This window comes from Mixophyes fleayi, chromosome 1 (genome assembly GCF_038048845.1).
Source record: "Mixophyes fleayi isolate aMixFle1 chromosome 1, aMixFle1.hap1, whole genome shotgun sequence".
In the NCBI taxonomy this organism is placed as follows: domain Eukaryota; kingdom Metazoa; phylum Chordata; class Amphibia; order Anura; family Limnodynastidae; genus Mixophyes; species Mixophyes fleayi.
In genome coordinates this window covers 143,306,116-143,327,913 of record NC_134402.1, presented here as the reverse complement: position 1 = coordinate 143,327,913, position 21,798 = coordinate 143,306,116, and the positions used below count along the sequence as shown (strand labels likewise).

Here is a 21,798-nt window from a genome sequence, read left to right as displayed (position 1 = left end):
GAATGACCTCCCTCAATCCATCCGTCTCGCTCCCAATCTGTGCTCCTTCAAACGAGCACTCAAAACTCACCTGTTCCTCAAAGCCTACCAACCTACCACCTATCCCCCTCATATCCTCCGCCCATTCTCCCCTTTCTCACCTGGTCCCTTTCTCTCTCCCCTTGCATCACTGCCTCCCTTTCGTGCCTGTTTCGTCCACCCTCCCTTAGGATGTAAGCTCGAATGAGCAGGGCCCCTCTCTCCCCTCCTGTCTCCATACCCATTCTTCTGCTCCGTATTTACTCCATTTGTCTGCCTGGAGTTTCTGAAGCATTGGTACTTTGTGTTTACTGTTCTGTACTGTTTCACCCTGTATCGTCTACTGTTTGTACTATGTACGGCACTGCAGATACCTTGTGGCGCCTAACAAATAAAGGATAATAATAATAATAATAATAATAATAATAGAACAGCATTTTATTGTACTGAGCGTTAATGTTTGTGAATGTGCAGACATCACTGAAATGGAAGCAAAGTGAGGTATACACTTGTCAAAGTCTTAGCACCCGTACATGCACTTACATTATTTTGTGTACTAGCAGCATTACAGCACCTATACCAGGTTTTAGGTACATGCATTAATATTATGTATTCAGCGCACAAGTGTACAGGATAAAGATAGATTGTAAAAATCATCCCTGCATTATAAAATAAAATAAAAATTGTCATTTGCAATGCTTTCACATCTACAATTACATTTTTAAATGGAACCAGAGAGAAAGAAATAATAATCCAGGACTAATCATGTGACACTTTAGGCACATATAAAACTGGACAGTATAGCAACAGTGGGCCAAAATGATATGCAACTTGCAAAACATAGGTATTAATCTGCTTCTATTAAAATATTTAGGATTCTCTCTGTCCCCTATGTCGTGCTCATCCATTTCCCCTCCCTTGACTTTTTCTAATTTGCCCATTTGTACACTAGAAGCAAATTATCACACTTTTAAGGGGATACAAGCAGCCGACCGGGAGCCAGCATGAGCCTTTCTCTGCCCTTAAAATTTCATACAGATGATATAGATTCTGCTTACTCACAACAAAGGTCAGGAAGTAACTTTTGTAGTAATGAATTCTGTTTTCACAAAATAAACTTAGAAAAATGAAAAATGTAAAGCTTGTTCTAGGCAGTGTAGATAGGATAGTTCACCATGCAGTATTACCTCGAAACCTACTATTAGCAAATAGTATTTAAATACACCATACAGCTATGGAATGGGCAAATAAACACCACAATATTTAACTAAAACTTGCAGTAAACCTACACTGCAGGAAACATGCAAGCGAGACATTTGCGTAAAAGCATTAAATCATGTCAAAATTGTACAGAGAACGGACATTCACAGTTTTCAAATATCGTAATTATCACTTTTTGTTTAATATTTTCATAAAAACCATCATCATCCACAGTTCTTTACAGTAGGTGAGATAAACTGAACATACTATTTAACCAATGTAAAAACTGCTGACATAGAAGATACTCAGTAAAACTTACAATCTAAGAAGTAAACACAAAGCCATCTAAATATTTTGAAATACATTTCTTTCCATCCTATACAAATACTCTTTGACTTGCTAGTGTGTTTATGAATTGGACATAAAGAAAAAAAACAAAATCATTTTTCAAACTAATACATAAAATAAATTGAAAATCAGTACAATCATTGACACAGTGAAAATAATTAATTAAAATTGTACTTTTGAATAATATTTAATACAATTTCTTACAACAGATGAAGATTGCATATGGAATTGTCTTTACTAAGCTCTAATAAAATGTCACGAGTTTAAGAAACGTTGTAATACATTACATTTATAACAAACTAATAAAGAATCAGAAAAATAAAAAAAATAAAAAATTCCTACCTTTATTATTGTATACATCTAGGTAATTTGGTGCTGAAAATATTGTGATTAGGGAGGGGAAGCCTGTTGTTTGGCTTTTCCTATACATACGATACCTGTAACATAAATAACACTAGTTATAGTGTAATTACCTTTTCAGCTAGATGCTTCCTATATTACAGATGAAAGAGCTTGGGGAGAATCTCCATGGAAATCTGAAGCTTCTTATGGGTAACAGAAATATGTAACTCACGAATCATAATGAATATGGCCCTTTCCATAAATGAGGCTTTTCTGCTCATGTAGTACATAGCATATCGAGACTAGGATACAAAAATAGCATGCTTTGTCATGGGCGTGCCATTGTAGACTTGATTGTAGATTCTTGCTGCCGCAAGATCACTAACAAATGTTGCCAACTCAGGTTGGGGGCGATATTTAAATGGATGCTTAAAACTCATGCAGAGTTGTATCCATAATTATTGTGAATGCCTTTGATTTAAAACTTTTATTCCTTATGTAGTCCACTGTTAAAGATTAACACAGAGATTTGCAGATCTGGCAATTATTCAATCATACCAAACAACTGATCAGAAAGGTCCCAATGCCAACTTTACTACATGAGGAGATGTTCAACGTAGAACCTGCTTATGAGGTATGAGCAACTGTACACTAATCCAAACCTCCCTCCCCCTCCCTTAACATAGCACCATAATTAACTTCAGCAAATAGATCTTGCATGTTCGCAAATGATAAATTAGAGAAAAATAACTTACCCAGCATCTTGGGCTTCATGAGCTCGAAGTATAGATAACAAGTTATTGTGCTGAAGGAATTCACAGACAGCTGGATAGCTGTTAAGAGAAAACAACAGTGTTCATTAGGAAAAGGCATATTTAATACCAACTTAATTAACTTCACTGATAGATTTTTTATTTCAGCTGAAAATTGTTAAATTACTGCACCATTTAAAAAGTAAACAATCTTATTGAGATAAAGATCATTTTAGCTGTATTACTTTTAATTCAAAAGCTTAAGACTGTTGGGTCACTGGAAACAACTGCTTAAACTCAATACATTTTTTTTTATCTCTTTGATGATTCAAATAATGTTTTTATTTTAATTCACAGATACTTCAAAGGGAAGACCACAGATTTTTTTTTCCTTTCAAATATTCCCCAAATGATAATGGTTATTAACATTTCCTCTACTCTGGTAGAAAAACAAATAAGTTGTTTCTAATGCTCAACTCTTGATCTAAGACTTCATCTGATACGTATCAATTAGAATTCCATGCCCTTTGTAGAGCATGTGATCTCTAGTACTTTATTGCATACATTAGCTGTGAGAAAAGTCTTTGGAAATGTTATGGAACTCTTGGTATTCTTTCAGACAATGAGAGAATGCTACAGTTGTTACCACAGCTAGAACAGAACTGGCGACCAGCAAAGAAAAGCCATTTTAGTTTTGAATTTGTATATTACCATAATTTGTATATTTTACAGTAAGCAGGAGGAACATAAATATTAAAAACTTAGTGAAAATTAAACAAAAGGAAAATATGTCACAGATCTTTATAATAATTCTAATCATAGTATAACACAAGTTTACTCTTGTTTTAACTTTTGTTTAGTACAGCCCCTTGTATTGCACTTTACTTACCTGGTGTTAAAAAAGTGTTTGTGACTTTGGCATCACATACAAAGCAAGCTATTAGGCCAAAATAAATCCTTAAAATTAAAACATGCAATGTTCTTTTACTATATGACATAGATATGCTTTTAGTTGGGTTTGACTATGGCTAGAGTTCCTATTAAAACATTGATAAGCAGGAGATGAATTGGGTGGAGCTAGAGCAAACTGTAGTCAAACAGAGCATTATATTAACAGTAGCACAGGGTAAGTCAGTTCAACCAACTTGTGTCCAAATGTAGACAAGTTTTAAGTGGGAAAGACTAAGCCATCTAATAGCCAGTTCAAGTATATAACCATAATAGCTATAAAAAGTAGGGATATCAGGCTCCTGTTAAACTGCCTATTTTCCTGCCATCACTCAGGATATAGGAATGCACAATAGCCAAAACACTATTAAATGTAGCTCTCCACAACCAAAACTGCTCTTTCAAAACTATAAGTGATTGTGTTTTACTTCAGGAAGTATTAGTAATTTCTGTATGTTAGTACATGATTTCTACAGAAATAAATTTTAACATTGCACTATTGCAATATTGCTGTCCAAATATGGATTCTATGCACTGAGTTGCACAGTTAGCTAGAGGGCAGCATTACCCAACACTACCCAGATGTATAAATTACAAGCTTGTTTTTGTATCCTAAATCAGCCATTGGCAAGTGGAGTATGTAATAGGTTTTCAACTTTATTAGAATAGAAGCACTACTCCATCCACATAAATACACGAACAGCACAAACAAAGAGGGAATTAATTTTGAAAGGTGATCATACCCCCCACCCTCAATTCTGCAGAGCATGTGATATAACCGCTTTCTCCATGTATAGACCAACATCACCACAAATCCAATATTTCATGTACACATTATGGACCTTGCTCATTTACAGCTTTAGAACAGAAAGGTCCTATCCTAGCTACAGGTTTTGGTTAACAGGTTCTACCAGCATTATAAAAGTGTGAAACAAAGACATTAACCTACAGTTCATCTGAAGTTAGATTGTACCATAGTACACAGACATATTCCTGGCAAATCTGGAGAAAACATTCCTAAGCACAAACCACAAAAATGCTTCCGTTTCTTAGGAGACATATTAATGATATGGACATATGGGGAACAACAGCAGAGACAATTCCTCAAAGCATTTATTGCATTCCATCTAGCAAGTGAGTTGAAGATAGAATTCTCTGTTGATGCCACTCATTCCTTGCAACACCACCATAACACTGAGGTTACAACACAACTGTGTACAAAAAAATCTCTCCCATACAGGTGCAGTAATATCCATAATTTTAACTTCCACTCCCAGCATACAAAGAAACGAATATATAATCAGGCAACCTGACATCACACAGTGTGTTCTGATACTAAGGAAAGGAATAAACACATCAATGTGCATTACAAGCATTGAGAAATACTCATATTGCAAGAATAAAAAACATGCATATACCACTAAATGCCACATATAACTGCAAAATTGGAAGGACAATGCAAATTAATAATAAAAAAAAGAGCAAATAAAAAACATAACCGGTAAGAAAACGAAAAAATATTTTCTGGATTCCAAATCCTGGTATTTAGGCAAATGCCAAACCTCAGACAAAAGCTTTTAAAAACAAATTGTCACACAGACTATAAAAAAATACCTTTCCCAATTAAGGCAGGACAGTCCCAGATCTAAGGGACTGTCCCATTGCGCTAATTGCCAGGACATGTGGGAGGCATATCCCGCCACTGTAGATGTATTTTTAGGGTAAGGAAGGGAAGTTGATAGAATCTTAGCAACACATTTTGTTGGTGAAACTTGCCAAAACTTATAGACCCAAATGAATCTGCATAGACACTAACACATCAAGAGGAAAATTTATATTTTTTCTTAACTGCATGCCTGTGTTTGGCATTACTTTTCAGAAACATGTTTTCAAATCGTAACCGTTGAATTTTAAATGATATAACTTGACTAAAGCTGGGTACACACTACAGTAAAAATTTAATTTCTGTAATGATATCACAAACGACTGAAAGTTCCGATGTGCATGTCTATTCCTGCATACACACTTACACGGTTTACAGTCAGATCATCTCTCATAGCCATCTGCGGAAATGATTGTGTCTCAATATATATATATATATATATATATATATATATATATATATATATATATATATATACATACATACATACATACATATATACATACATATATACATACATATATACATACATATATACACACACACACCGGACATACACAAATATAAAAGAGAGACAGAGAGACAGGAAGATTAACTATACATGCAGATAATCCGGATTTTAAGAAATGGACACATAGCACGTCAGTAAATGAATGAGACTTTATTGAGAATATGTATTTCCATGTGCTTACGTTGTACGTTTAGACAACACAGCAGGACGGCAGGTAGGAGATAACATAATAGATTTAAATATGCATGCACACAAAGGCGTTGCTGTTGGAGGAACTATCGCCAGAAATGTTGGACAGGCAGTCGTGAGTACATACACACTTCCGAATTTGCAGTAAATCGTTTCATTGTTGATCATGATGTTTATAAAACCAATCAAACGATACAATACGCTTTGGTACGATAAAACACGATTGTGGGAGCATGCAGACTAATGCAATATGTTACCAAACTAACGTTTTTAGTGTGATCTGCACAATAATTGCATTACATTCCTGTAGTGTGTATCCAGTTTAACTTTAACTATGGCGTGAATAATGATACTGTTTTTCATTATTGATTAATGATATTGTGATATCATTATTCATACAACCGTTTCCTTCTTTGTCCAAAATACCCCCCCCCCCTCCTTTTGCCATCCCCTATTTTTCCTAAAAATTGTTCTTTAACACAGCAAACTAATTAGGCATTCTTGGACGTGTACCAGACACTATCCTGTCTCTTCCTACATAAGTGTATTTATTAGCAAAAAATATATTAACTGTATTTTTAACACTTGCCCTTTGAAACTAATTATTTCTTGGCACCACAGATTTTGGCACGTGCACAGAACTAAACTCTTGAAAAAAAAAAACCCCAATAGACCAAATAAAAAAATATCACCAAATACTGCAGTACGCAATGTTGTAGAAGAAAAAACACTTCAAGTTAATGTAAAACATTCCAAAGTCCTCTAAAAGGCTCCAAAACCACTAAACAATTTAAAAAGTTCCCTGAAACCAATGCACAACAATGCAGATTGCCCCTGCCCCAAATAAATGTAAATTTGAAAATTCCCAATGGAGGCCATCATCATCACCTTTTATTTGCGTAGCGCCACAAATTCCACAGCAATGTACACAGAATATTTGTCATTCACATCAGCCCCTGCCCCATTGGAGCTTACAGTCTAAATTCCCTAACACACAGACAGACACACACATACACCCTAAGGAGAATTTTGTTAGCAGCCACCCAACCTACTAGTATGTTTTTGGACTGTGGGAGGAAACTGAAGCACCCAGAGGAAACCCACGTCAAATACAAACTCCACATATAAAAGGCCCTAGTCAGGAATCAAACTCAAGACCAGTGGCGGATCCAGGGGGGGGGGGGGGGGGGGGCGATCGGGACGATTGCCCCCCCTAGAAGGGGCTTGCTGCCGGCGGCTGCACACCGTGCAGGTCCGTTCAGCAGTGACAGTGTGCTGCCCGGCTGCTCTGATTGTGTTTTAAACACAATCAGATCAGCGGGGCAGCACACTGTCACTGCTGAGCAGACCTGCACATACTGTGCAGCCGCCGGCAGCCTTAGAAATTAGAAAGGGGGCAGGGCCTAAATCGCCCCCCCCCCCCCCTACAATCGCCCGGGGTATACCAAAAGTCTGGATCCGCCCCAGCTCAAGACCCCAGCCCTATGAGTCAGAAGTGCAAACTACTGAGCCTTGATTATATATCTTCAACCTACACAGTTTCCCCTAAATGCATATGTAACTTTAATTTAATGCAGCGGTTCCTACTTTCTGTTTGATTATTATAATAATATTACCCTGTATTCTTACACATTTTGGACTATGTCTACAACTGGGATCTTTGTTAACTGGTAGAAATGTAAGATAAACAATAGCATAAAAAACAACAAAAAACAATTTAAAGGGAAAAACAAACAAACAGATAGTTAAGTTGGCCACACATAGGCCCAACCTGCTGGTCTGTGCTGTTTGAATAGACCATTTCTGGTTCCTTTTCAGCCCGTTTGTGTGCTTGGAAAATGACTGCACACACAAAAGTAGAAATTTTATTAGGATCATCATCATCTCGGTTGGCTTTGGACTACATACATGGCAATATAGCATGCGTGCACCTTTAGATGGAGTCTTCACTAACTTACACATGAAACAGGTTTTGACCAAAAGGCAATACAAAATTATCAGTGTCCCTCATTCAAGCAAGAAGCATTACTTGTTAAACCAGTTTTTCTAGATTCTGGTTGTTGAGTAAATCTTTTCCACACTAAAATAAAAAATATATTTGCTAGATGACTGCTCTCTGAAATTTATGCATATCAGGTTAAACCCTGAGAGAAGAACATTGTTTTCTTCAAAGCAAATAAGCAAATTAGAAGAGACATCTTTTTTCTTAAGTGCCAGGAACAAAGGGAAAGGAAACAGTGAATTTTCCCTGATCAAAAGAAATAGGTTTCCATGAAACCCATAGAGAACATACACCAGTAAAGTCGCAGACATCACTGACCTCATTATACTTTATGCACAAAATTATACTTTATGCACAAAACATTTAGCCAATTGCATCTAGGTTAATACACTGGAACCGAAGATGTTGCCATGGTAACAGCAGCTTTAGATAAATAGAAAACAATACTTGAAGTGTTAATAGCATTAGGTTTAGACAAACTCCAAAATATTACTCCCCCCCCCCCCCTCTTCAAAAAACTAAAAATAGTTGTTAAAACCTCCAAATTTAAAAAGGTAAGATGAGGTGTATATTTTTTTATTTTTCATTAAAGACGGCTAATCGGATTAAGTAGTGACAAGCTACAATCTCGTTGCCCAGCAGAATCCCCAAAATAACCTGATCTTTGTCCACCAAATAGTACCAATCTATTTGTCCAGGCACTACCACTCCTGCAATTCCAAATTTGACAATGCTAATGGAGTTTTACGCATAAAAACTATAACAACAAAGAACAACATTTAAAAGACTTTATATAGTAGATGATTCTTAGGTTTCATTCAAAAGCTATTGCTTGATAACTTCATGCAACAATTTTTAAATATGTTTGATTAAGGTCGGAAAACATGTATGTTATCAATCTTCATCTCTAGTGCATCCATATGTCCCTAATTTTGAAATTGCCTGGGGAGGAATAACAGATTATTTTAGGATATTAATGTGGGAATAAGCACCTGTCCACTCATATGACAGCAGGGTTGCATGTGAGAGTGGCAGAGTCATCATGTACGGAGGGGGAATACAGACTGAGTGGTAGACTGTGGGAGGAGCAAAGCTCCTCAACAGTACTGAGTAGTGATGTGAGGCTTTCATAACACTGATGAGTCTGTTTCATCAAATGTCTGGGAGACTCCTGAATTCCGGGTAGAGTATGGCATTCTCTTGAATCTGCCCACTTTCTAGTGAAGTGGGCAGAATTTGGAGCCTCGTGACGCGATTCTCAGGGAATCGGGTCATTCTGACTCACTCCCTTCATTAAAATGATGTGTTTGCATCATTCTGTTACAGGTGCGGAGACAAAATGCAGCTTTTCCCGAGCCCCACACCCACCTCTCCCGGAGAACATTAATGAAAGGTTGGCAAGTATGGTTTATCCATGAAGCAATCCAATATATTTTTATACTCTTAAAAAAGGTAGTTACATTTTACAGAAAAGTCTTCTTTTTCTAGTTATTTATCTGTCAAAGTGAGAGGTGTGGGAGAAAATTATACATATGCATTATATATACATATACATACACACATACACACACACTATATGGACAAAAGTATTCGGACGCTTAACCAGTACACAAACAGGGACTGTAATGACATTGTTTTCAAATACTTATACTTTAGAATGGAATCGGTCCCCCTTTTGCAGCAGCTTCCACTTTACTTGGAAGGTTTACTACAAATTGTTGGAGTGGGAATTTGTGCCCATTCATTCTGTAGAGCATTTATGAGGTCATGTACTAATGTTGGACGAGAAGGCCTGGCTCGCAATCTCCGTGCCAGTTCAACCCAAAGGTGTTCGATGGAGTTGAGGTCAGGGCTCTGTGCCGGCCAGTCAAGTTCTTCCACACCAGACTCATCAAACCATGTCTTTGTAGTAGTCCTTGCTTGGTGCAATGGTGCACAGTCAAGTTAGAATAAAAAAGGGCCTGCCACAAAGTTGGAAGCATAGCATTGTCCAAAATGACTCGGTATGCTGAAGCATTAAGTTTTCCCTTCACTAGAGATAAGGGGCCTAGCCTAAACCCTGAAATACAGCCCCATACCCATTATCCCTCCTCCACCAAACTTCACAGTTGGCATAATGCAGTCAGGCAGGTACCATTCTCCTGGCATCCGCCAAACCCAGACTCACCAATCTGACTGCCAAAGAGAGGTGTGCGATTCATCATGAAACAGAATATGTTTTCACTAACCCACAGTCCAGTGTCTGTGTGCTTTACACAACTCCATGAAGCTTGGCATTGGTCTTGGTGATGTGAGGCTTACATGCAGCTGTTTGGCCATGGAAACCCATTCCATTAAGTTCCCATTGTGCTTACACTAATGCCAGTAATAGTTCGGAACTCTGCAGCTATGTAATCAACAGAGCACTGGCGACTTTTACGCACCATGCGCGTTAGCAGTCGTTGACCCCGCTCTGTGATTTTACGTGGTCTTCTGCTTCGTGGCAGAGGTGCTGTAGTTCCTAAGCGCTTATACTTTCTAACAATAACACTTACAGTTGACCATAGAATATCCAGCAGGGATGAAATTTCACAAACGGTCTTATTGCAAAGGTGGCATCCTATCACAGTACCACACTTGAAGTCACCGAGCTCTTCAGAACAACCTATTTTGTTTCACAAATGGCTTGGTAACTGATTTTATATCCAGGAATGAGATGAGGCTTTTGTTTATATCACACCCTGTTATCCCTATATATCTACACCACCTGGGAGACCAATTATTAAAATCATTACTGCCGAGTAAACCGATTGTTGTGTTTAAAAGGGCAAATAATTCAAAAAATATATTGGCCCAAGTTTTTTGAAACCTGGATCAAACTCTCGAGAATGTAGAAGTACAAACAAAAGACCACGAGAGGTAAGGAGAAGTGGTAGCACAAAGAGATCTAGTTGGTTCCCCTCCATACCAGATGGATGTTTTAGATGTAGTGATCAGCGATGCATCATGTGCAAACATGTTACCAATAGGATGTTTTCGATTCGACCAATTTTGGGTGGAAAATAATATTTTGATTAAAGGATTTATAAATAGTAATTCAAAGTTCGTGATTTACCTTTTGAGGTGCAGTTGCAATTTATTGTATATAGAAAGAACTACAAGAATGTTAAAATTAAGATTTAATGACCACAGGTGCAATATCCTTAATGGAGTAATGACACGTAATGTCCCGCCGACATTACGTTTTGAGACACAATAGCAAACGATTGTCTTACTATTACTGGGGTAGAACTAATAAAGGCCACCCCTAGGAGTGGGAATAGGTACAGAAGACTATATAGGCAGGAGGTCTTCTGGATCTACCAAATTAATACTCTCTCACCTTTCAGTTTAAATGAATCTTTGGAATTGAATGAAGTAATTTAGTAGGTTTGGGATTATACTCCCATGAAGGGATTACATTTATTTCAATCTATCATATCCTGTTGCTGGACGTAGTTTGATGGTTGGCTACTTCCTATATATTATTGTGTCTATATTTATCCATATAGAGTGGTATTCTCTCAATGGTACCTCCGGTATAAGTTAAATTAGGCTGGATCTAGTTTTATATTGTATTCTAGTTAAGATCGAGATTATATATATTTGTGTACTTTAGAATTTACATTTTCCCCATTTGGGGTTTTAAGACACTTATTAGAAGGAGCGACCTTTAGTTTAAGTTTTGGTCACTTACATGCCTATTATGTATGTTTATAAAAGAAAAATATGTGGGTTATAATAATGTGTACAGATCTACAACAATATAAGATCAATAATATTGGGTTAGTTTTATTAAAATTTGCTATTTGAAATATATTTGGTATAGGACTTACTATTCCTCTAATTATATGGCATATGTTGAAAACATGGTACACAAGTCGAATGGATAGAAATAGTTTGATTTTATGGTAGATGAGAAAAACAGGTGAATTTGTGTTCTGCGGATATGTAGTAGTTCAGCACTCACGTGCATTTGCTTCTAATTAAGTCTGGTTATATAGAGAGTGAAATTGTAGCTACCCACATGTCTCTGATGAAATCGCTGCATAGCGATGAAATGCGTCAACTGGTTTAACCTGTTGCCTGGATCTGGAGTGGCTTAAGATTGCAGCGGTCCGTGCGTAATACTTTTGGATGCACACATAGCTGTGCGAGTGGACGGACTTTGCACCCTTTGATTTCGATATTTGAAAGATTGTGGAATACTCTGCCTAGGTGAGAGAGAGGCGGTGTCATGTGACTCAGTATCGCGGTGGTCCGTGAGTAACACTTTCGTATGCACGCATAGCTGTGCGTTAGATGGACTGTGCATCTCATGATTCTAGTAAGAAACCTCCATATATGCAGCACAATTTCACTGCTCAATATATTTTCTGCTAGCCTATAATATTGGCTGAGGACAACCCATTATTATATTAGTCAGGGATTATACACTTTGGAACTCACGTGTGGTGGTCTATGAACTGTTGATGAACAAATAGTTTCTTTTTTGGATGCATTATATGTTAGCTCAGGATTGCTTTGGGACACTACATCATACATATTAACCACGTCAAATAGCTTAAACACATGGAAATATGTGACTCACCATATTAGAAAGGTCCACTATTTATTGATTATTTCTTTGTGAATTGATTCTAATTTTAGCATGGGCTCATATTGGACATTATTGGTACATGTTTTTATTTCCAGGATATATATTAACATGATGTAATTTGAGATTGTATATTTATATATTGCATTAAAACATATTTTATGTATCAATAAATGAGTCTATTAGTGAATTATCCGCAGGTCACATTCATTATTTGTGCGATTCAAAGTCCATTGTTGCAACTTTCTGGTTTTTACAAATGGAAACTGCATGGCTATTTGCTTGATATTTTACACCCCTGGCAACGGGTCTGATTGAAACACTTCAAGTCAATAATTAACAGGTGTGGCCAACTATTTTATCACACACATATACACACACACATATACACACACACATTCACTGTCCTCATTGTTAGGTATACCTGAACACCTGCTAGTTAACGCAAATATCTAACCAGCCACTCATGTGGCAGAAACTTAATGAATAAAGGCATGCAGACATGGTCAAAAATTTTAATTGTTGTTCAGACCAAACACCAGAATAGAGAAGAAATTTGATCCAAGTGACTTTTACTGTGGAATGACTGTTGGTGCCATATGGGTTGTTTCAGTACCTCAGAAACTGTTCTCTTGGGATTTTTACACACTCAAACTCACTAGAGTTTACAGAGTACGGTGCTCAAAACCAAAAACATTCAGTAAGTGGCAGTTCTGTGGGTGGAAAAGCCTTGATAACGAGAGACATCACAAGAGAATGGCCAGCCTGGCTCCAGCTGACAGGAAGGTGACAGTAACACAATTAACCATGGATGATATGCAGAAGGGCATCTCTGAATGCATCAAACATTGAAGTGGATGTGCTACAGCAGCAGACGACCACACAGTACCCTTGTGACTGCCACACAATACACAGCACCCCTGTCGCCAACACACAATACAGAGGGCAACCTTGTGACTGCCACACAATACACAGCACCCCTGTCACCAACACACAATACAGAGGGCAACCTTGTGACTGCCACACAATACACAGCACCCCTGTCACCAACACACAATACAGAGGGCAACCTTGTGACTGCCACACAATACACAGCACCCCTGTCACCAACACACAATACAGAGGGCAACCTTGTGACTGTCACACAATACAGAGGACAGCCATGAGATCGCCACCCAATACGGAGAGTAAAATATGATTTTTATTGATATAAACAAACTGTGCAATTAATGTGTGAGAATGTGATTATCAGCTTCTGGTTATTTCCATACTTCCCAACAGCTCAAATGGCCAAATGGGAATGTATACGATTTGTTATATATAACTATTCGTTCTTTAAGTGTTCATACAGCTCAGCAAACTTAAAACAACATACAAATTGTCAAACACAGTTTCCTGTCAGTGGCACCAGGGTATAATCTCGACTGAATAAATTGGTATTTTTGTTGTAAGACAAGGAACTGATCCCTATGCTAATACACACGGGCCATTCACACATGTATATTATATTTTCACATATCCCCTGTTGGGACTGTTTTCACATATCCCCAGTTAAAAACAAATTGTCCCTACGCGCTGTGCTTAGTGCCGGTGACCTAAGTCTGGGACTGGGTGGAAATTGGTACAGCACAAGTCACACAGCATGAGATACGCACAGCCTCTGTAGGCGCAGCCCCCACTCAGCAATAGGCAGCCTCGCAACTGGTTGCCTTTTGCTCTCTAACAACGAGACCGCAAACCAGGGAAGCCGCCAGTGGGCGGTCCACATCACCACCCTGCACATTGCCCCAAAACCCTCTCCCTGTGCCAGGTGCCCTCATGAAAAAAAAATAATTAAAAAATGTTTTGCTTTCTTTTTCCCTCCTGGCCGTGCAGGGCCTATTTCTGTGGAGAAGCCTGGGGCTGCAGCCCCATCAGGTCCATTGTTAATCTGGCCCTGGCTACTGGTTCCTGCTCATAAACTTTTACTACGTTGAGTTAAGTCCTGGGGGCATCCAAGCACCTATGAGTATGTCCAACTCTATGGGAAAGGAGGCTGTATAGATGAAGACCTCTCCTGCTAGTTCTAAAAGCTTAAGACAGTTACTAGGAAGCCATAACATTGTAAAGGATTATATATAACCTTCAACTGTTTGGTTTTGCTATTAGTGGTTAACTGACTCACATTGCTCTGTCCGTCACCATTGTTGTTTAAATAAAAATGGTGACCTTTTGACAAATTTACATTGGTGTTCGTGTGGTTATTTATTTATTCAATTACAGTAACCTGTACAGTAAGTCTGAACATACGAAGGAGGTTTGGGGACAATCAGGGGAGGGTTGGCAAATTTTAGCCTGGGGTCAAGACTCGACTCAGCAGCTTATTTTAAGGGCAAAAAATGCAGGTGGCCCAATGACCCAGCCCAAGGTAGCCCACTATGGGACTGGCCAGAGGGGCACCCCCTTGCCACCTAGACCCTGGGTACAATGAAAGGGAGATATCAACACTACACAGTTTCTATATTTTTTAATTGAATCACAGAAAGCAAATGCAATGATGGCAAAGTTACAAATTCCTTCATCAAGACAGCTCGCTGCAGACTTCGGCCAAAGTGGGTGAAAATTGAGACACTTGCGAAGGGATCATTAGAAAATAGACTGGAAATAACTGGAAATGAGTGCTAATGCTATAAATAGTAATATAAGAGCAAAAACAGCTAAAAATGAATTTACCTATTTTTCACAATTTTTAATTAACTCCAGAAACATAATTGTGATTTTTATGCCAAAATCGGTAAAGCTGAAACACGAATACAATTTAGAACAGATCACACATCTCTGTCTCTCTATATATAAATCTATATCTATATATATCTATCTATATACACACACATATACACGTGTAGAAGTGGCAGTATAGAAAATGTATGAATTTTCTTGATCTGTTAGGTTGCCAGATAAGTCCTTGTACATATCAATAAAATAATTATTGTGACTTAGTTATAAAAACTTCTCATCACTGCAGAGGAACAACAATAGAATCAAATGTGACTTTGTACTATATAAATGTTTCAAAAGTAGCCAGGAATACAGTATTGTACTAGGTTGCATTAAAACATTAATCTGTGAGAAGTTTGTATGTTCTCCCTGTGTGGGTTTCCTCTGAGTGCTCCGGTTTCCTCCCACTCTCCAAAAACATACTGGTAGGTTAATTGGCTGCTATCAAAATTGACCCTATTCTCTCTCTGTCTATGTTTGTATGTATGTTAGGAAATTTAGACTGTAAGCCCCAATGGGGCAGGGACTGATGTGAATGAGTTCTCTGTACAGCGCTGTGAAATCAGTGGCGCTATATAAATAGATGATGATGATGATGATGATGATGATGAATTAATGGTATACACTTCTAAACAAGGAACAAGGTCTTTTATGATCAAAGGCAAAGCGCAACTTTTTTCTCTTACTTTTCTTGCGATATCAAAGTACTGATCTGCTGGACTTAGCAAGGTGGGGGGTTTTTATACATAAATATGTCCAACACATTAAAAATCTTTTTGTTTTGGTAATTAAGTTGCAAACATGGACAAAGTGCAAACTAAAACTATTCCCTAACTTTGCAAGCCAAGTATAGTTTTTGCATAGCACAAGGCCATGTTATTCAATCGCCTGTTTGAAATTGACCAGTAATTTATTTTTCACCATTTTAAACACATTGTTTTTCCTGAAGGACGGGAAGAAACAAAAAGTGTTTCATTATAATGAAAATGAAATTTCAATTAGGTCGGTATATAGCATTGACCGGATACTGAACCTGGTGCCCTGTGGTTCTGCTGCATAAAGGTGCAGACGACCAATTGTGCAAAGGTCAGAATTATAGCCAGCAGGGGTATGTGTGTGTGAGATAGGTGCAAGGATAAGGAGCAATAGTGTAAATCTGTCATAAATACTCTGTCACAAACCAGTATGTTTTCACTGTCAATAGTCTAGCCTTAAGCAATAATATTTGGAGGTAAGTGAAGGAACAACTTTACTAGAATGATATAACATTCCTCAACACTAGAATGCAAATGTAAAATTCAATTTGATAAACTAATATGTTAAAAAAACAAAACATTAATTATAATATGTTTCCATCTATGCAAAATGCAATACTAACCTTCGGTTACCAGGAATGGGGGTTATATCTTTATTTATAATATATGCGGCTACACAATGGGTATAACTTACATCCTTATATGGGACCCCCAGACAGTGGCAGGCTGGGCTGGGGGGCATCCGCCCCCTGGGCCGGTTCCTTAGTGGGCTGCCTTCGGCTGGGTCACTTGCATTTTTTTCCTTTAAAATAGGCTGTTGAGTCGAGTCTTGCCCCCCGGGCTAAAATTTGCCAGCCCTCCCCTGCCACCAGCCTAATTCCATAATTTACCAACATGTTCATCCTCTAAACCTTCTCTTACACCATATGAGTCAATAAGAAATCACTGCACTAGCAAGGAATGAAGCAGTGCTAATTTCCTTAAAGATCTGTTGGGGGTTCTTAAGGAGAGAACTAAGAAATACTGTAATTATGACTTCATGGAGACCATACAATATATCACAGTAACTTTCCTTGTGGAGGGCAGCTGAAAACCACTTCACCAGAAACTTGAACCTACAATCACAAATGCATACTGCTGTACTCCAGTTACACAGATGGCAACTGATAGACAGTGCTGTGTCCTTCATGCCCTTAACTAAAATGTTTTACCATCATGTCTCAGAAAAGCTTTGAGGCAGGAAGACAGATAAAAATCTGCCTTGCTGAGAACATGTGGTTATTGAAGTCTTTCAGATATCACAAAGGAAGTAGATTACAGCAAGCTGGACACATAATACTACCAGAAGAAGATTGAAATCATGGCAAGAAGAAACATGTTAACTGTAATAAACAGGTTACTTTTATTAGTTGCTTTCTAAAATAGAACATGCTAAGCATCTACCCTAAAAGTCCTCGAGATACTTAGCTGCCCAGTCACACTGACAGAAAGATAAATACCACAGCTGCTTCTCTTCTCACATACAAGTATCCTGTTCTACACAGGAGCAGTGACTTACTCAGTTATTGCAATGTGTTATCTTCTTACATATCTCTGTGCACTTTGTAAACCCTGTGGAGCAAACAGTGATCCATATCCTCGATCACATATTGCACAACCAGTTCCAGGTCAGACATGTGACCAGCAATAGGTATAAAAGAGTAAGTGCCACTGTTGCAGCACTGCAATACAATTGGATAACTATACAGGACAGTTTGCAACAATTGATTTTTTTCCTGTGAAGTTTAATAAAAAGTAATAGTGTATTTTGCTTATTAATTTAAAAGGCTACTGTATTGGATTTTGCAGCAAAATGTTTCAGCTGTGGCTATATTATGTACCAGCTCTTATACAGAGCCCTGTCTGTGAGCATTAGACAACACATGCAAAAAATGTGAATATTAAACTATAAAGTCATCATGTCTCCTGAAACGAGCCATGATAAATAAACTGTCCTATCAAAGCTAATTATACCATAATAAAAATAAATAAATAGAAAATAACACTTAAATTCCATTGTGCTTGGTTCGTCATACCTATGGATGACTTATATTTTCTTCATGACACCCCTTGTAAGGTCTACTAGCTAAATATTACGTATCACAGTAACCACTACAGCAGTAACAATACTACAAACAAAAGGGAGTTGTAAGCATAATACAAGCAAGCATTCCTCCTCCTGGTGGTCCTAAATACTTTATATTGAGGGGCAGGGTCAGACCACCCACTTGGCAACCTAATGCCCCGGGCTAGGATCCTGAGGCCACCCATGCTTCATCCTCTATATCTTATCCTCACCACTCCATCCCTCCTACCCTCCATTCATACCCTCACGCCCCTGCACATGAGCTACTTCATTATTTAGCTCCACCAATAAGGCCTATGCATGCACTCCTCTGATAGTTTTAAAGTGCATAGCAAGTTCCCTGAATGGGTAATGTTGTCAACATCTAACTGCAATCAGCCGACCATCACTGCAGGATCATCATAGAGCATTTCCTCTTAGTAGATGTGGGTAGAGCATTTTAATAACACTTGATGGGAGACCAACTTGTAATCAGATTTACAGACCAGTATTATCCTGCCCCTTATTGTTTGCTGGATTGTCTGACATTTAATTATGAAAGCATGTATAGGTGCAGTGGTGGGATTGGGGCAAAATAAAATTATTATTTTTTGTGAGAGGGAGAAGTAATTTATTAATTATTATGATGTCTGAGAGGGTGCAGTGGGGCACTGTACTGTAAATAAAGTCTTATGGTGGAAAGGTGCCAGGCCATGAGAAAGTCATTTTGGAATGGATCATAGAGGGGCCAAATCAATATATTGTCCAAGGTCCCAATTTTTAGATCTAGTTGTTATCTGGATCTCACAGTAGCTTACATGTAATAGTGTAAGTCGAGGTCGCTCCTACCCCCCCAGCACACACACACACACACACTATGGGATACCCCATTTTGATGTTTGCAGGTTGTCTAACAACCACCATACACTCTATACCCAGAGTTCTACATTCAAACCAATCAGTTTTGTCTTCCTCCTGGACCCAGGTTCACTATTACTGCCTGTAATCTTTGTAAATCATAGAAATATGTGGAAAGCCAATGAGTGCTGGAAGCAGGTTAAGTGGTTTCTTAGCTTTTTATGAACAATATTACTGGCTGTAGGTTGTGATTTGGAGGATTCGAGGTTCCTGAAAAGACACCTAAAAACACAAAAGTACATAATGTTTTAGGCTGTGTTCTCTTTCCGCACCACATCTGATCTTCTACTTAAAAAATCTCTAAGATTCAGATGCATAGCTTCTCCTTATCAGGGAATTGGAGAGATAGGAACATCAAATTTATTTGGGCATACAACACTTTTCACAAAAAATGGGGATAGATAAAAGTGCTGGTTGTGGTCTGCTTAGTACAACTGTGGCTTTACACAGCCAGCAGAGCTGGTTTAATACGGGGGGCAGGGGACATGTGCCCCAGGCCACCCTGGACCAAACGGCAATGTCTGTCCAGGAGAAGCTGCAGCCAGGGCTGTTAAGGGAGCTGCTACTATGCAGTGACTCCAGGCTCCCTTAAGCATTAAACATAGAAATACAGGCGCTAAAGGATTGTATCTCACTGGAGTTTATCAGCTATTTATCTGCAGCTCCCACCTTGCAATCTGCTGTGATTGCCACACAAAAAACCTAACAAGATATAAATAGTGGGAAAATGCTGATATTAAGCATATATTTATTCAACTGAACTTGCATTCATAAAACATATCTTAAAAAACATGAATATATGTACACTTTAATAAAATACCGGTATAATCACAATTCTTGTCAATCTGGATTGACTGTACAGGTATAGATGTAAATAACCTGTAATATCGGCACTTCCCCACTATTTATATCCCTTAAGCATTGCAGCATTATGTCACAGCAGCGACGCTTATGGGAGCCATGTGCGTATATCTGCATCTGAATACAGTGTGGACTGAAGAAGGAAGAGAAAAGAAAGAAGATGCCTAAGGTAAGTATATCATCAAGGGTGGCACTATCAATAATTGCATTAATCAAGAGACCACTATTATTAATAAAGATCATCAAGAGGCATTATTATGAATTAAACTCATCATGAGGCCACTATTATTAATTTCAATGATCACAGGGGTACTACTATTAATTACTATAAATAAGGGGGCAGTACTATTAATTATAATTATCAAACGGGCACTATTATTAACAGATCATTATGAGGTTTATTATTAATTACAGTCATCATGGAGGCACTAATATGAATTACGATCATCAAGGGGGCACTATTATTAATTTTGATCATCAAGGGGGCATTATTAGTAATTAAGAACAGAATAATGTGACTCAAAATTGGATCAGTAACTATCCCTTAATGATGGCACTATGCTCTTTCTTGTGAACCATAAGGGCCCCCTGTTATAAGTGTGCCTGGCCCCCCTCAAAGAGTATATAATACAGATCCCACATTGATGTTTGTCCACATATACAAAAGTCCTTCTAATGTCACCCGAAGCGAATACAAACCACTCCTCTGATGTCAACATATAAAGTGCAAAGCACATCCGATAATGTCGGTTTCAACTTATAGAATGCAAAGCCATGTCTGCTGTTAATTAATGCGATTGGAGCCCCTATTAATAGTATGGCGATCCCCCTTCTGCTGTCTACTGATACAATGTAGAGCCCCTTTGATATTAATACAATAGAAAAGTTCCAATAAATACAATATAAATTAGAACACATTACTTGAGAAATTCGCAAGGACAAAGGCATTCGTAATAAACCACTGATTAAGAGTATACTTCAAATCTAATTTAGGTTTGAAATTCAATTACAATTATGACAAAATAAATAACAAGTAGTGCTAAATTAGAGTTCTCCAGAAATGTGATATTGCAAGATATATATGTATCTTTTCAGTCAGTGTAACTAAACACAGACTGTTCTTGTAACAAAATGACCCGAAACCAACAGAGAAAGATAAATTATTTAATCAGTTACCATGGTTTGCTGGCTGTAGCAACATTGATTTAGATACAAAGGTGCAGGATAGGAGCTTCAGTTAACTTTCTTCCCCATACAAATCATTCAATGCCTAGTTGTAAATGAGAAAACTGGGTAATGGCATGTCAGACAGAAAGAGGGTGCACACCTATGCGCCTATGCATATGATTCTGGCGCTTACAACAGCCTGTGCATGGAGAGTCAGACAGGGGAGGGAAGAGGCGTTGTAATGTTTTCAGCCTACAGTAAAGACGTTTTTACACAAATGTGGCTCATACAGACCTGCAGAAACATGCATATACGCCTGTTAGGAGGTCTATCTTTTGCACAGGGCAGGTACAAGTAAATGCTGCTGCAGATGAATTGCCATAAACCAGAAGCATATGCTGCTAATGCACATACATCGGAAACAAAACCGTCAACTTATCTAGTGTATTCACAACTGTAATGCCCATGTACACAAAATCAGAGGAACAATACTACCCCCCTGCTCGAGCAAATGGTTTAATAAAGGTAATAAATAAAGGTCTACTACCTTTCATGCCTCGACGATGGCCTGCGACCGCTCAGCAGGCCAATAGATCCTCCTCGCAGAGGTCCAAGAGTCTGGTGACTTGGAAAGGAGTATGGCTTAAT

General features: G+C 38.2%; 1 protein-coding gene across 4 annotated transcripts in view; it reads right to left on the bottom strand.

Annotated features, from left to right (window-relative positions):
* PPP3CA (protein phosphatase 3 catalytic subunit alpha) overlaps window positions 1–21,798 on the bottom strand; it is a 185,133-nt gene that overhangs the window by 32,724 nt on the left and 130,611 nt on the right. For all 4 annotated transcript variants that reach the window (XM_075201144.1, XM_075201162.1, XM_075201152.1 and 1 more), the window contains exons 7-8: window positions 2,664–2,741; window positions 1,909–2,003 (exon numbers count right to left, since the gene is read on the bottom strand). In XM_075201144.1, the coding sequence (XP_075057245.1) occupies window positions 1,909–2,003; window positions 2,664–2,741 (173 nt within the window). The remainder of the gene's footprint in view (window positions 1–1,908; window positions 2,004–2,663; window positions 2,742–21,798) is intronic.